The sequence below is a fragment of the Salvia miltiorrhiza genome, chromosome 1, assembly GCF_028751815.1.
Source record: "Salvia miltiorrhiza cultivar Shanhuang (shh) chromosome 1, IMPLAD_Smil_shh, whole genome shotgun sequence".
NCBI lineage: Eukaryota > Viridiplantae > Streptophyta > Magnoliopsida > Lamiales > Lamiaceae > Salvia > Salvia miltiorrhiza.
In genome coordinates this window covers 46748869-46764372 of record NC_080387.1, presented here as the reverse complement: position 1 = coordinate 46764372, position 15504 = coordinate 46748869, and the positions used below count along the sequence as shown (strand labels likewise).

The 15504-nt window shown below is 36.3% G+C and overlaps 3 protein-coding genes across 5 annotated transcripts; 1 reads left to right on the top strand and 2 right to left on the bottom strand.

Annotated features, from left to right (window-relative positions):
• Positions 1–444: 444 nt before the first annotated feature.
• LOC130987212 (mechanosensitive ion channel protein 10-like) lies at positions 445–4000 on the bottom strand. 3 transcript variants are annotated; one of them, XM_057910880.1, is made up of 7 exons: positions 3665–4000; positions 2068–3533; positions 1876–1999; positions 1489–1782; positions 1207–1412; positions 964–1054; positions 445–822 (listed from the first exon to the last, which is right to left on the bottom strand). In XM_057910880.1, the coding sequence occupies exons 2-7, from the start codon at positions 3525–3527 to the stop codon at positions 808–810; spliced, it is 2190 nt and encodes a 729-aa protein (XP_057766863.1). In that variant the 5' UTR covers positions 3528–3533; positions 3665–4000; the 3' UTR covers positions 445–807. The 3 variants fall into 3 exon arrangements, with proteins under 3 accessions (XP_057766863.1, XP_057766845.1, XP_057766854.1); XM_057910862.1 differs by lacking the exon at positions 964–1054; XM_057910871.1 differs by having other exon boundaries at positions 445–1054; positions 3665–3923.
• Positions 4001–8417: 4417 nt separating this feature from the next.
• Positions 8418–9176, top strand: LOC130987203 (RING-H2 finger protein ATL52-like). The gene has a single exon (XM_057910851.1). The coding sequence runs from the start codon at positions 8418–8420 to the stop codon at positions 8943–8945; it is 528 nt and encodes a 175-aa protein (XP_057766834.1). The 3' UTR covers positions 8946–9176.
• LOC130987190 (vacuolar protein sorting-associated protein 2 homolog 1) lies at positions 9073–13096 on the bottom strand. Its single transcript, XM_057910841.1, has 5 exons — positions 12727–13096; positions 11124–11254; positions 10366–10470; positions 9448–9708; positions 9073–9352 (listed from the first exon to the last, which is right to left on the bottom strand). Exons 1-5 carry the CDS (start codon positions 12761–12763, stop codon positions 9212–9214), a joined length of 675 nt encoding a protein of 224 aa, XP_057766824.1. The 5' UTR covers positions 12764–13096; the 3' UTR covers positions 9073–9211.
• Between the last annotated feature and the right edge of the window lie 2408 nt (positions 13097–15504).

The window sequence follows — 15504 nt, the reverse complement described above, 5'->3', positions numbered from 1 at the left end:
TAAATTACTTTATCCGTCTCATAACAAGTGTCATACTTTTCATTTTGATTTGTCTTGTAACAAGTGTCATCTTTCTAAAATAAGAAAGTGGGTTCCACCGTATTTTACCTTTTAATCATCTCCACTTTAATTTTATTTCTTTCACAAACTAAAAGGGAGCTTCACAAATTTTTATTTTTTTTACTTTTTAATCATACTCACCTAAATTTATGCCCCGAAACAAACTAGAACACTTGTTGTGGGACGGAGGGAGGTATTTGTTTTATCTCGGCCCAAATTTATGTAATACTGTATTATGTAATTATTTCGAATTTTTGACGTGTGATATTTTGTGAGAAAAGAGATTCCAAATTGGTGTCTCCCTCAACAAACATTTCTTTTAGGCGCTCGACTCCTGAATAGAATGATCAGATAATGGTACATGATACAAGTACAACAAGTAAGTGTTCCTTAATATGACTTCGATTATGAATTTTTTTTTAAAAAAAATAAGATTATGAAGTTGATAAGTATTTACATAGAAGAACTCATTTTCCTAGGTCTAACTCTGTAACAAAATTTGATCACCTTGCAGTAATAGGAGGTGAAACATAGGTAATCTGCAGTTCCTGAGGTAGAAGACGGTATCTGATGCCGAGCTCCTCCAATATCTTCTTCAGCTCCAACACAAGATCAGATCTACGGTTGCCTACTTCTCCACTATTCTGGAAATTTATAGTGTGAGTTACATACAGTGCAATTGTCATCTTGTTCACCTCCACAATCTCCTTCACCTGCATGCTGTGATTTGGATTCCACTGCTGAGGCTTACTCTCCAAATATCTAACCATCAAAAATATCATTTCATTAACACACCATTTATATCACCATCAAATCTACAACATTTTAACTTGGAACTTGGGCATGCTGATGCATGTCAGTTTATACATATATGTTGGGGTTTCACATAAATTTTGATTTCACCTTTGCAGAAGAATCCGGTCCATTACTTACAGCAGAAGTGAATCTGCCATGACTATCACTTGCCAGGACATCAAGCTTCATGCTAGGCTTCCTACAAAAAGTAGATACTTCCTAAGTTTTTTGTCTTTTTGGTTTGTTTTAAGCAATATTTCACTTGTTTGTTTAACAGACCACACCACACCCTAAGTTTTGATTCATGCATTCATCAATTATAGGATATATATATTGAGAGGCATCTCATACCCTTTAATTTTAGCTCTCAAAGCTGCTAGGCTCTCAACTGAAGTGGAGAAATCGACAGCAAACTCCACAGCATCACCCATCATCTCCGGGCTCCGGTTATAGTTGCTGATCGCTTTGGTAGCCAAGATTGCATTAGGGTAGTACAGCTTCTCGTTGTTGCCTTTGAGAAAGATCGTTGTCAAGATATTCATTTCATCCACAACCATCTGCAGAAACCATCATGAATCAAACAGTGAAGAAGTTATGATAGAGGAATGTTTTGTACGTATGATAGAGGTGTACCTGCACGCCATCAATGACACAACGGTCACCAACATCAAAAGGGTGCACCACAAACACGAAGATCATGGCTTCGAACACTGTCTTAGCCGTGTTTCCAAACATGAACACTACGAGCAACATCTGAGACGAGATGAAGACCAGAATTGAGGTGGTTGCTATCTCCATCAGCAGTATCCACACTATGATGATCACAACCAGAACCAAGCCTGAGGCGATCTTGTTTAGCTCCTCTATTGCTGTTTTCGCATCTTTCAGAGACACGGCTAGGCATTTTCTTTCGTTATGGGCCTTCACCTACATAAGATAGGTTTGGTTTCGTAAAACATGTACATATGCATAACTTATATCATTCGTTTACGAAAAACTAAGTTGGAAGGGGCATCTTACCACCCAATTTCTGAAGGCTGATTTCTTGATCCTCCTTGATTCTGCAGCGCCTTCGAATAGTGGGAAAACGTTATCAACTTCTTCCTTAGGCATGTAACGCAGGATGTCATCTTCTTCAATATACCTAGTCCACATCACAAGGATTTAAACATCTACATTTTCAACAAGCAATAAAACATGATTAGTTCTCACTTGTGGCCGCGCTTCGCCACTCTCTTGAATATGGTGTTGGCAGCCCTCCTCGCCTCGACCTCACTGGTGATGACCTTCTGCCCCCCTGAAGCTTCCTCCTCGGCACTCTCATCAAGGATCTCAGAAATGGTGAGAAAATCAGAGTTCCTTATCACATTCATCAAGCCTCCCATGGTCCAAGCAGAGACCTTCTCCCTCTTGATCTTGTAGAGCTTATCCACATTGATGACCTGCTCCCCCTTCTCCTTCTCCTTCTGCTCCTGCTGCTTCCCGGCCTTGTTGAAGCTCAGCCGCCCGCTGCTCTTGTAACTCTCACTTGCGTCGTCCCAGATTGGATTCCCCGACAGAGCCTCGAGTATATACTGATGAAAAATGGATTCCTGAATCCTGTCGAAGTAGGTCTTGACATGAAAAGTTGAAGCAACTATCTTAACCAACAATGTCTTGACCATCCACATCACTGCACCTACAAGAGTGGACACAATCCCTCTGGTTATCTTGTTCAAGATGTCGGATTCTTTTCTCGATCGTCTGACGCCTCGATTGATGAGCAGCACCCAGGCGACGAGGATGAGGGCGAGCCAGATGACAATGCGCACGCTCTTCTTGAGGGCGAAGACGAAATACAGCACCTTCTTCTTCAACAAGAAGTTCCTCTCGATTAGGAAGACCAGGAGATTGGTTACCCAATCTGTAAACAAGTGCCCGCAGAATATGACGAGAACCAGCACGCACCATTTCCAGAGCTGCAAGCTCCAGATTTCTGCCTCGTTTTTGAGCTTGTTAACCGTTTTGCTCAGAATCAGGAGGGTTGTGATGCTCACAAATGCCATCCATTCGAAGGCGCGCATGGCCTTCACCTTCTTGCCTCTCTTCGCCTGCTGGGGCTTCAGGGTATCCGTGTTGTACACGTCCTCGTCGTCGTCTTCGTCGTCGCTGTCGCCGGCGGACCCTATCAGAGGCGTCCGCGGCGTGATCGGAGCCGACGTTTTCGGAGTGCCGGAATTAGGTTTCGAGGAAGGGGAGGAGGAAGCTACGTTGGGTGAATTGGCGCGAGGCGGCGGCGGCGGCTTTGCGGAGGCGGGTGTTGGCTCGGCTGACTTCAAGCTGCTCGTGAATGGCGGCTCCGCGATCCTCGATTTCGGCTTCGAGTAAGCCGACGTTCTTCGCCGCATGTCCGGCGTCGGCGGCGGCTTCGAGGAGGAGTCCAGGGATGGAGCCGGAATCACGAGCTGCGCCGGGGGAGGAGCTGCGGCTTGAGTGGAAGCTGCGGCGGCGGCGGCGGCGGCGGTGTTGAATAAGTTCATTTTCATCTGAATATCGCCGGTTTTGGATGCGGAATCGCCATTTTCTTTGGAATTTTCATCTTTTGGTGGAGATTCATTGGGTTTGGGAGAGTGAATCTCCACAACAACATCCAAACTTCCGCCCTTCCCTCCCAATGATATTTCACTTTCCATTGTAAGCTACATAATAGAAATGAAATCAATATTAGGATTATAAGAAAGAATAACGAATTCGGGTATTCTTTTTTTGGTTTTCTTTGCTCCTTTTCGGGAAATTTTTTTAAAAATAAAAAACAAGATGACGAACTCACCAGCTAGTTTGAAATTCTTGCAGCCGCCACTTTGATAAAACGAGATTCTGAGATGCAAGAATTGGAAAGAGAGCTCTTCATATGAGTAATGAATTTAGAGCACAAAATTATTGACATTTCATTGCAGTCAAGAAAGGAAAAATCCTACTCCTACGTGTTTGATGAGAGTAGGTAGCAGCTTCAACTTCTGGTGTTTTTATATCTCTTTAGAAAAATATTAAAGAGAAAAGCCATGGAGACAAATATCCCAATATTGTCTGTCATATGAGAATTTCTTTCTAAAAGTTGTAAGCACGTTGACCAATTGAGAGAGAGAATTTTATATTTCCAGTTTCGGATTATGCTAACGGATGAACATAATAATTATATACTGAAGCAATTAATCATTCGCCAATTATTTCACGTTAGGAATCCTACTCAGATTTGCGATGCATGCTTGTATTTTTCGTGCAAGGAATTTATTATTTACAAAGTTATTTCGATGAAAAGTTAATAATTTAAGCTATTTTCTTTTTTCAATGATCATAATATACATTATACATAATCATAACCATTAGCATATGAAGTACTAGTATATATATATACATATTGTCATTTTGAAATAAAACGTGATAAGTGAGTAGACAATCATATGGTAGAAGAGTTGCTTTAATTCTAAAAAGAGTTACTACATGTTAAACAAGTTAACTACGTCATGTATTTTATTTTATTTTATACAAATTGCAACTTCATAAAATTAAGGAAATTAAGCAGAAGCTTCAGTCATATCATGCATAATTTATAAATTGTAAGGGATTATCGCGCAAAATTTATATATATTGATAGAAATTTATGAGCTCAGATATACTTAATTCAATATCAGAAATTAAAAACATGTCTATTGTGAAAATGTTAGAAGATCTCACAATTCCCTGGAAAGAGAGGTTTCGGTTTTGAACAACTAAACACTATATTTTTGGGTAAAATAGTCGTTCTCTGCATGACGACGATTTAGATGGGACTAAATTATTTTGTTTGGTGAAGCCAAAACCATACAAGTTGCACAGTAATACAAATAATGAAATCCCACTTGCAAAAGAATTTTTTTTAAGTTAATTAATATTTAGAGGTCATAATCCTTTCTTTAAGTAAAAAAATCTAATCTGCACCGCCTACAACTCTGTCGCGTTCCGAATAATAGTAAAACATAGTACAAAGTTGAACAAAGTATTTTCTTTCAAATTAATGAATCAAATTGAGAAAATATTATCACATGAGAGAGGTGAATATACTGGACTATGCCAGCATGTACACCCTTCATAAAATTTCCCATTTTAAATATGTGTCACTTAATTAGTGATCAACCGTTGGACTATCCATCATGAATTTTTTATCCCCCAACTTAACTTACAATATGACAATATTTTTATTATTATCATTAAAATATTTACAATACATACTAATATAGTAAATCTAAAACTGAAACATAAAAATGGATTAATTTTCAAAGTTTAGATATAAAATACATGGTGACCAAAAAAATTCAGTTACATTTTCCTAAATTACATGGTATAGTGTGCGCCGAGATTTTATTTAATAAACTAAAGTATGACTGGGATGAGTTCCATTTCTTTTATCAATGATGAATGAATATCATTTTGTAACTGAAATATTGTAGTTCAATAGTATTCCACTCCTATGTAAAGATAATTGACCAAGGTACTTCAAAAATGAAGAGAGCATATACTTATCAGGATATGACCATATATATATATATATATATATATATATATATATATATATATATTGTGATATATAAAATTTAATCTGAATCATTAATTATTATATCATCTATGATTGTCTGAAGCTCACTGAAGCTCACTGATAGTCGGGAATCATTTAATCTGAATCATTAATTATTATAACAGTCGAGCTCACTGAAGCTCCTACGGCCAAGCGAGGCCGAGGGCGTCCTAAGGGCGCTACCAAGCAAGTCGGGAAAGGGGGGATTTCTGATACCTCTATAAAGCAAAGGTTACGACATCCTGCTTCTATCTCCACTCCCGGGGATGCAGCTGGTCTTGCGATGACGGCGGTCTCTTCTCAACGTTGGGGGGACATCATGGATTCTGATATTCAAACGGTCTATCCTCAACGTTGGGGGGACATCATGGATTTTTATATTCATACGGAGGATGATGCTCTTGAATTTTGATTGTCATGGGATTCCTGCTATGGAGATCCTGCACATTTCTTGACTCTTTTTTCCTCTCACGGTGTTTTTCCCTATGGGTCCTCGCCGTTATGGTTTCGTAGCCCGTTAGTTTGCGTCTGTTGTGCCTTCAACGGGTTTTCTTTGTTACTTTCGTTTTTCTTTTTCTCAATAAAATTTCAATTCAGCAGCTATGATTGTCTGACAATCAAACAATTATTAAAAAAGTTGGCAAGTAGGCTACTAAATGCCTAGATCTGCCGCATTTAGAAGAGATAGCTAAGACTATTGTGATTGTTTATGCTATGCAATGACAACTACGAATAATGGGACGCATGTGCGCCTTCATGCCAAATTGGAAATTATTCTTTAACAAAATCAATTTTATTAAAAAAAATCAATTTTATTAAAAAAAATCAATTTTATTAGTTACCTCTCCTTAATTTATAGTGACTCAAGAATATCTTAAAATGAAGGAATCTCTTATCCATCTCTAGATGTACCACTTTTTAAATTTTCCATTAATTATCATTAGGAAGAGGGTTAGTCTTAAGAATTAATGGTAACACATTTTATTTAATGAGTGGTTAAAGACAAATAATGGGCCTTGGGTCCTAGTGTCAACAAAGTCCACCTTCTATTACTATTTCACTTTTTTGTATAAATAAATACTGTATATAATTAGGAGGCGGCTATTTGCATTTGTAACTAATGCAATCGGATGTCCAAATGCACCCAACGGAGGTAAATATTTTAAACGTGAGGCTTTATTAGCATGCTATGCTCATAAGATTGATGTGTCTAATTAAATTTAAGTCTAACTTACACGTATCTTCATAAAAGCTTTTAACTCAAATATATAATTACAACTGCTCCAAAAGGAATTTAAATGACGTATTCTTTTAACATTTTTAATGGAGTAATAAATAATGGGCTGCGTAACCACCATTTGATCTCCATAGGTATAATTGTGCAAAGGGGATGTTCTCGTGTGAGACCATTTTACCGTGAAATACTAAAAACGTGTTAATTAGGATGTAGTTTTGAAATCATATATGATGATATATTTATTAAGGGGGATTGTGTAGTGCCCTTTCAAAATGAAGGGGGATTGGATTCTGCAATTACAAGAATGCTGAATAATTCCTCAAGGGGACACCAAGCGGTGCAACCTCCTGTGTGCATGGACGGAGCCAGGAATTTAGTTCGGGGGGGGCTGAACCTGTACGGGGGTTCGGGGGCGGTAGCCCCCGAGAAATTTTTTTTGGGCATTCAGTATATTTAAGGTATTTTTTTTATTAAAATACGAGCATAATACTAATAATAACGAACAATATTTTCATAGATTATATAGTTTCAATATATCACAAAACTTTTTTTGAAAATTCCGTATATTTAAGACATTTTTTATTAAAATGCAAGCATAATAATAATAATAACAAACAACATGTCCATAAATTATATATTTTTTATATACTACAAATTAGTTTCAATACATTATAATTTTTTTTTTAGCATTTCATACATATTAGGCATTTTTTATTAAAATACAAGTATAATAGTAATAATAACAAACAATATTTCATAGATTATATAGTTTTAAATAACAAAATTATCCTTAAATTAAGTATATATGAGAGAATATAATAACCAAATACTCTTTTATAAAATAATTTTATTTTATAATAGGTGTAAACATATATCTATATATATTTTAAAATTAAAAAAAAAAAAAAAAAAAAAAAAAAAAAAAAACTCAAAATTTGGGAGGGGGCTCTAGCCCCCCCTAGCCCCCCCTGGCTCCGTCCCTGCCTGTGTGTGAACAGTGAGGTCCCGGGTTAAAACCCCACTGCTCCCCTCCCCAACTCCTCCAAGTTAAAAAAAAAAAAAAAAAAGAAAAAAAAGAAAAAAGAGAGAGAGAGAATGCTGAATAATTCATTTGGGAGGGTGATTTAGTCATTTGAGTAATGGATAAGACTTAAAAGAAGAATATTGACAAATTTTAATTTGGAAGCAAACAAAGACGCAGCCCCAATTACAAATATTCTGTTAACTTATCCATTGTATTATCTACCCTTTACCATAAGATCGAATGAGAAGTATTATAGCCACAACTGCGGTTTACACATAACTCTTATCTAACAGATATATCATAAAACCTTTATTTGTCAACATTCTGCTTTCTTAAACATACAAACTTAGATTTTTAAAACCAACATGAAATCATATGTCCACACTAAATTGCATATTTGATTGCACCATATAACTTTCAAGAGCCTACAAATGGTTAATTACAACATATTGCTACTCTCAGACAGCAACATCGTACCAACACACACACACACACACTGTACGTGTCACGTCTTACCTATATCTCAAGATCCCACAGTTTCATCAGTAGTGAAAATTCTCAAGGCCAACTGCAGCACCACGGCTTCCTGATTACTACACAATTATTAAATAATCAGAATCAGATGAGCTTCTCCTATCATTGCATAAAATACTCACAAGAAACCTCCGCTCCTCTCCAAATAAACCAAAACCATATATTTTCATATCGCCATGGCAGACCCTCGAAGCTCCCCTGTAATACCATCCCCGCCACCTTCGCTACCGAGATCCAACTCCATGATGCTCTACTACGGCCTCGTCGTCGTCGCAACAGCGGCCGTCGTGCTCGTTCTCTACAACCTCGTCATCCTAAGATGGTGTGCCGATCACAGGCCGCCGCGGAGAAGCAGCCGCAGACAGCAGCACCCCACCGTGACGTGGAGGATCAACGACTCCCCGGCAAACTTGGTCGCCAGCTTCAAGTACGAGGGTGATGGAAAGGGGCAAGATGGTGATTCCGAATGTGCAGTTTGCCTATCAGTGTTTGAACAAGGTGAAGAAATAAGACAACTGCCTAACTGTAAGCATTACTTCCATGCACCTTGTATTGATATGTGGCTCTACTCCCATATGGATTGCCCCCTTTGCCGTTCACCGGTGAAGGCCGAGCCACCGCCGCCGCTCCACCGCTCGGAAGCTGCAGCGGAGGAGTCGGAGCATTCTCGAGAAGTGTTGCTAGGTCCGGGCGCATTAGTTTAGAAGCCTTTCTAGTTTGCAGTTGTTAGACAGGGTTAAGTAACAAATTAAGAAATTCTGTAGCATTCAAATCTGTAGATTGGCAACAACATGGCACAATGAAAATGCTTGTGTTGCACCGATAGACAAATTAATTCTTAATAATTGTAATCTTATTGAAGCAAAGCTGTACCAAACCATGTATTTCAATATCTTCACAAAAGTTACAAAGCCAAATAGCATTGTTTGGTCTCACCAGACAAATCTTATATTACATGTCAATTACATCTTTACATCCTCCTCAGATTGTCTAACCTCGCCTGGAGGTCGCTGTCGATCCCACCGTCATCAGTTCCCGTAGTTGCCTCTGCTTGTGGGACCTTATTCTTTGCAGCTGGGGCAGCTACTGCCGCCGAAGGTGCATTAACAAGCTGCATTAAGAAGAAACCGAGGCTCATCATTAGATACAAAAATGTAATGTAGATAAAAGTCCAGAAACAGAGGAACATTAGATCTAAAACTATACCTCATTATTAATGTCAATGCCAATCTCATCAAGAACCTGGCTCACTAACTCTTCGGTCTCTTCTTCTTCCTCATCTCCTTCCAAGGCATCATCAATGGCGTCTGCCATCACTTCACTTGTTAGTTCCATCTTCTCGTTTTGCCTCTCAAATTCTTGCATAATTTTCTGCAGTGATGGCAGGTTCATCTGTCTGTTCATTTGCCCCATGGCCTTAGTAACACCCTTCATTGCCTCCCCCATTGCTTGTGTAGATTTTAATGTCTAAAGGGAAAAGGGAGAGGTTCAGCAATCATGAATACTTTTGCAGCCTCAAGTATAGGAGATAGTAGAAAACAATTTTCTCAAAGGACTACACAGTGAGAAAAACATTCAGAAAACTGAACAAGATTGTATCAGAACCCAGCATCCAGGACCAAAAGCAGGTCAAAATAGAATAAATGCCATGTAGAAGGGTTTTTAATGTGGTTAAGAGGCAAAATCGCCAAAACAAGTGTGAAAGAAATCTTCGATAAATTCAAAAAGCCAATGGATTGGCAGAATATCATGCAGATGTATAGCAGAAACTGCAAGAGGTGATATTTGAGGGAACTAAAAAGAGATACAGCTAAATAGCAGAAATCGCAGGAGGTAAAGTTAGCAGGAATTGAAAGGATTTGTAGCATATGATACTCTAATTCATGTCTATCCCTTTGACCATGTATTGGAAAGGGACGCAAACTAAGAAACATCCAATCTCGTGTATCAATTGTTTCTATTTCCTATTTGTCAGATCAATTCCAGAGACAGAACGCGAACTACTGTAGAGACTTAAATACTCCAATTTAACAAGCCCATAGAAGGTTCAATTCATCCAAACCATCATAAAAAAATTGACAAGATAATTGTAAATTTTCAAGTACTCGAATATTTGTGACATACCTGAATTCTGAGAGATACACCTTGAAGTTGAGATTTCAGCTTATAGAACTTTTCAATCTGATGTCTTGTCCTGATAAGATCTTTGGCCATCACCTTGACAGCTCCCTATAATAAATACACTAGAAATCAAACATGGACTTAAGTAATTGAGCTCCCACAACTTTTATTTGGATTGTGAAACAGTACCAAAGCATCAACAAACATATAACGCTAGCAATAACACATTTAAATAGTTTCTACTAAGGAAATATATCAGCAGAAGAGATTGAAATGGAGCAGGTCTCAGTGAAGTGTCCAGTTAGATAGATTAGCAATCATTTACAGTTCAGGGAAACAAAACACAGATTCAAACATAGAAAGTAAGCCAATAATTTATTTCCAGCATATTTCAAGTGCTCGGATGTGCTGATAATTTTAATTAAACTGATTTGCTGTAAAAACTAGAAGTTCGCTTACATACTGTATAACTAACAAACGTAAAAATGACTCTTTCATAACATGTTCAGATTTCGGCAACCAGAGTTTGGTTTTGTTTCGGGGGAGGGATCCATGAAATCATAGAATAATCTTGATAGTATCATAGTGCTCCAAATGCCAAACTCATTAAGAGGACGATAGTTTAGCCAACCATCCTAATACTTAAAGATTGGAATGGGATTATCTTGATACAATATAAGCTTATACTTCAAAAGGACAGAAAGAGAGGAACTTCCCCCTAGCCCTAGGCGATGCATATAAAATATGAAAAGCTAATATACCATCTGTCCTTGTTTAGCGCTTTTCTTTATCTCCGCGATAAGTTTCTTTTCTTGCGTTTGTAAACCTTGTCTTTCCCTCTCTATTTCTCGAATTGACTTATCAAGCATTCTCTTGTTTTCCCGCAGAAGCTCTGCAAGATACAAAAAAATGTTTGAAAAACTATAGGGCACAAGTAAAAGGCAGTATGCATTCCTGAATAGTGAATACAATATAATTTTCTCACGCCATTGCATCAACATAGAACAACAGTATATTTGAAGTTAGGAAATCGACCAATAACTTTAAGTGATAAGATTAGCACCAATTCATTCTAATGCTACATTGAGAATATGATTGCATCGCATTGTATTTACCTTGAAGAAATCACACTTTAAACAAATACAGAACCCTTATCAATTCCTCTGCTACAGTAGGAGTAGGTTCCCCATTCTGTTTACTCTGATGGAGTGATGGTTTACGTCCCAGAAAAAGTCCAAGTAAACCCAACCCAATGTCATCGAAATTTGTGACTATAAGTGGCTAAATTTCTCTAGGTGGGAACAAAATCACTCGCAGAATTCTGATATTCTAACTAAAATCGACTTGTCAAAATGAAGCCAAACTGTAACTTTAAGGCAACTATAAATCAAGCAAGACAAATTCTTAAGATAGTTATTACATTGAGCATGAGACATGGTACAATTTACTTGATGAATCCTAAAGGTAGGAATATGATTCAGGGTTAATTGCCTAAATTACTGAACTTTCATCAAATTTTGGTTTTGAAGACAAACTTTAATATTTGGCATGGTAATTACTGAAGTATCAATTTAATCTGATTTTGCTACCAATTAGGATTCCATCCAAAGTTACTAATGACATGACTAGTGGAATTTGGCGTGGCATAATTGATTTCACATGGTAATTGGCTGGCGGTAATGACGTCGTTTATTATGAAAACAACGTCAACTATCAGCTAGCCATGTTAGCAGTAAGTGTGGTTGGAAAACTTCAATACTTCAGATAATTAGAACGTCAAATTTTGAAGTTGATATGCAAAATCAGATAAAATCAATTTAATAATTAACCTGCCAAACATTAAAATTTGTATGCAAAACCAGAATTTGATGAAAGTTCGCTAATGTAGATGCAGTTAGCCCTATGATTTGTCATCATCTATTGTCACAAAAGCCCATTCCATAATTGGAGGAAAATGGGAATAAGTTTAAATCTGCAGAATCAGAGCTTATCTGCCTCTCATTTATTCATTCACCCTGCAATATAGCTTCCTCAATAACAGCTTCTCAAAATTCTAATTAGGATTGGATACTCGGCCGATTAGCTTACAACACAATATTCGCGAGTGATCAACTACATTTATCTTATATGCAATACCATAATTAATAGTTAAAATAAAATTTTGTCAACCCAGACCCCAAATTCAATCAACAAACAGAGTTCTCTCATGATCAAGATCATGACGTCAGCTCTCAATGATTCAGATAGATTGTGAACACGCAAACCCTTAATCACGTATCCTAATTCATTATCTCAAAAAACAGCACCCTTGGTAAAAAAGCACAAAATAGCCACAAAATAATAAGTCCTTTCGTAGATACCAACCTGCGGGAGTCTTCCTCTTCCCGAAAAGGAAACTCATGATCGATCGATTTGGTTCCGGCGAAAAAGAAAATTCAGATCGGAGGTAGGAGAAGACTTCTTTCTGCAATTGGAGCTGAAAAACACAAAATTATACAAAGGAAATTGCAGAAAGAAGGGGGTTTTAATCAAACGACGCGGAGCCGAATAAGAATATTATACACGTAGAAATCAACGCGGCGAAGAATCGATCACTTATGCGCTTTATCTGTTCAAAACGGAGTTGTTAGATATTGTTCTCATATATCATTGGGCCAATATAATATCTTGAGCCATATCATAAATGGGCTCAATATTTGGGCTTGTAGGTTTAGGTAAATGGCCAGCAATAAAAACTGCCCATGTGTTGCTGGGGCTGTCAATAATTTTGTCGAGAAATAAACTTTTTTATTATTATTATAAAATTGTAAATGAAAGAAATAAAGGAGAAAATAGAATTTTATTTATTTAAGAAACATTTTCCACCTATTTTAGAGTATTTTATAGATACACAAATAAATAAAGAAATTTACAGAAACTTATTTTTCATATAATAAATTGAATGTTGAAAGAGAGTTGTTTTTTTCCATGATTATAAAAGGCAGTAGCTACTACTAGAAGGTGCATTCTAGTAGGTTTAGTTATATTACCTCCTCAAATTTTCATTATGTAGCACGAGTTACTTCTCAAAGTTTTTTTTTATTGAATCAAACTATCAAATAAACCTTATGATACTTTGCTGGTATATAAAACGCCCTTACTTTAAACGTTTGCCAAAAAAAAAAAAAAAAAAAACACACACACACACAGTTATATGCAGCACATATAAAAGTTTAAAGACTCAAAGCACTGCAATTAAATTTTGGTGTACCGATATAGAAAAATGTAATGGAACCATTATTTTCAAAAAATTATGATTACTGATTACTAAATTGGCGTGATCACTAGTTAAATCAACCCAACGAGTTCATTAAATTGTTGATCAAGGTAATTTGATCAGCTATTTAATGATGAAAAAATTTGACCTTTGGTGCACCGTGGATCAATCGTAAAATTTACTCAACGTAACGCAAACTGTGTTCATCATTTTATCTTTCCGGATTGAGGAAATTAGAAATCAAATCATTATTGATTTAGATATGGGACTCCCAACTTTTTTTTTTTTTTTGAGGGGATGGGACTCCAACTTTTTGATACAATAGTAGTAACTCTGTTTTCATATGAAGAATCAAGAAATTAAAACAACGTTGTTTACTTCTGGACCTGTGATCTACTCGGGTTATTAGTATTTTTTTTTTTTTTTGAGTAAATGATATAGTTTTTACTCATTTTTAAAAGAGAAAATAAAAAAACTACTCATCAAAATTAAAACGTAAAATATAACCACTTTTGAAGTAACTTAACATTAATATCCTTAATAAAAAATAATGAGAAATAAGAATAAAAAATAGTGCTTTCTCCTCAACCTACTTGCCTCCAACTTAAACATGTAACGGAATTAAGAGAGAGAACGAAACATAACAGAATTCGTTGAGTATATTTTATCAACAATTAAATGAATGAATGATAGTTTAAAGTAGTGTACATTCAAAAAAAAATTTCTCAACTTCTCTTTTTTAGGTGAAAATTTCTCAACAATTGATAATGAAAAGATCTTGCAATATTTTCAATTTATGAGTACATATCGAAATCAATTGTCATTGCTTTATTATATAGAAATAATTAGCTCGCCAAATATTTATTCTTAAAATTATTTATAGTGTATTGGATCTATTTAATGTATATAAAATATATAGATTGTTATTTTTTTTATTACTGTTATGCTTGTTTTTTTTAATGAACTGTATGAACGTACCAAAAAGATTGACTCGGGAGCTATCGCCTCCGAACCCCGTACAAGTTCAACTCTCCTTTCCCAATGAGAACTCCTAGCCCTGCTACTGAGTGTGATTCTTTTTGTTTATATATTTTAGCTAAAGGATGACTGGTGCATGAAAAAGAAGTCCATTGATCACAGTCAAAACTGCTATAAGTGTTTTTAGCTTAAGGTCACCTAAAGACAAAAGATTAAGTGATGTTTAAAAGCTAAGGAAGAAGCCAGTCTTCCGCGTTAACTGAAGGAGATTAGTTGATTAGCTAACAAGGTCTACTGAACAAATATGGAGTAAAGCCGACATCTACTGAACTTACATAGGGCCAATTTAATTAAAGACCAATTGAACTTTAGCAGAGATAAACACACACAGAATAAGTGCAACCGTTTTCAAGCGTCAGTGTATGATGTTGCAGGCGCCGAAAGCAATGTACCTCAAGTCGAACGATAAAATTTTCATAGATTATGAATTATGACATTGATTTTTACGTAATTTACAAAATTGCAATTGAAATAAATTTTAATTTGAAAATTTCCTCTTCAATAATATAGATTCAATTGAAACAATTTAAAATGAAGTTCCTCTTAAACAATTTAAAGTAAACTCGCAATTTCATGATATTGATTTGTTCGATTGTGTTTTGTGTAACAAATTTGACGAATAATATAGCTTGGGAGCTGAATGCCATATAAAAATTAGGAGTGCGATTCACTAAACAAAAAAACAAAAAAAAAAATGATCCGATTGATCATGTGTTAATTGTGGAGACCGAACCGCAATTTACGCCAAATTATATAGGTACATGAAATGAAAGAAACTAAAGTAAGATTTCGCATATAAAAGTGGGCCGTCAAAGTATAACATGATTTTCTCATACAGCATTATGTGC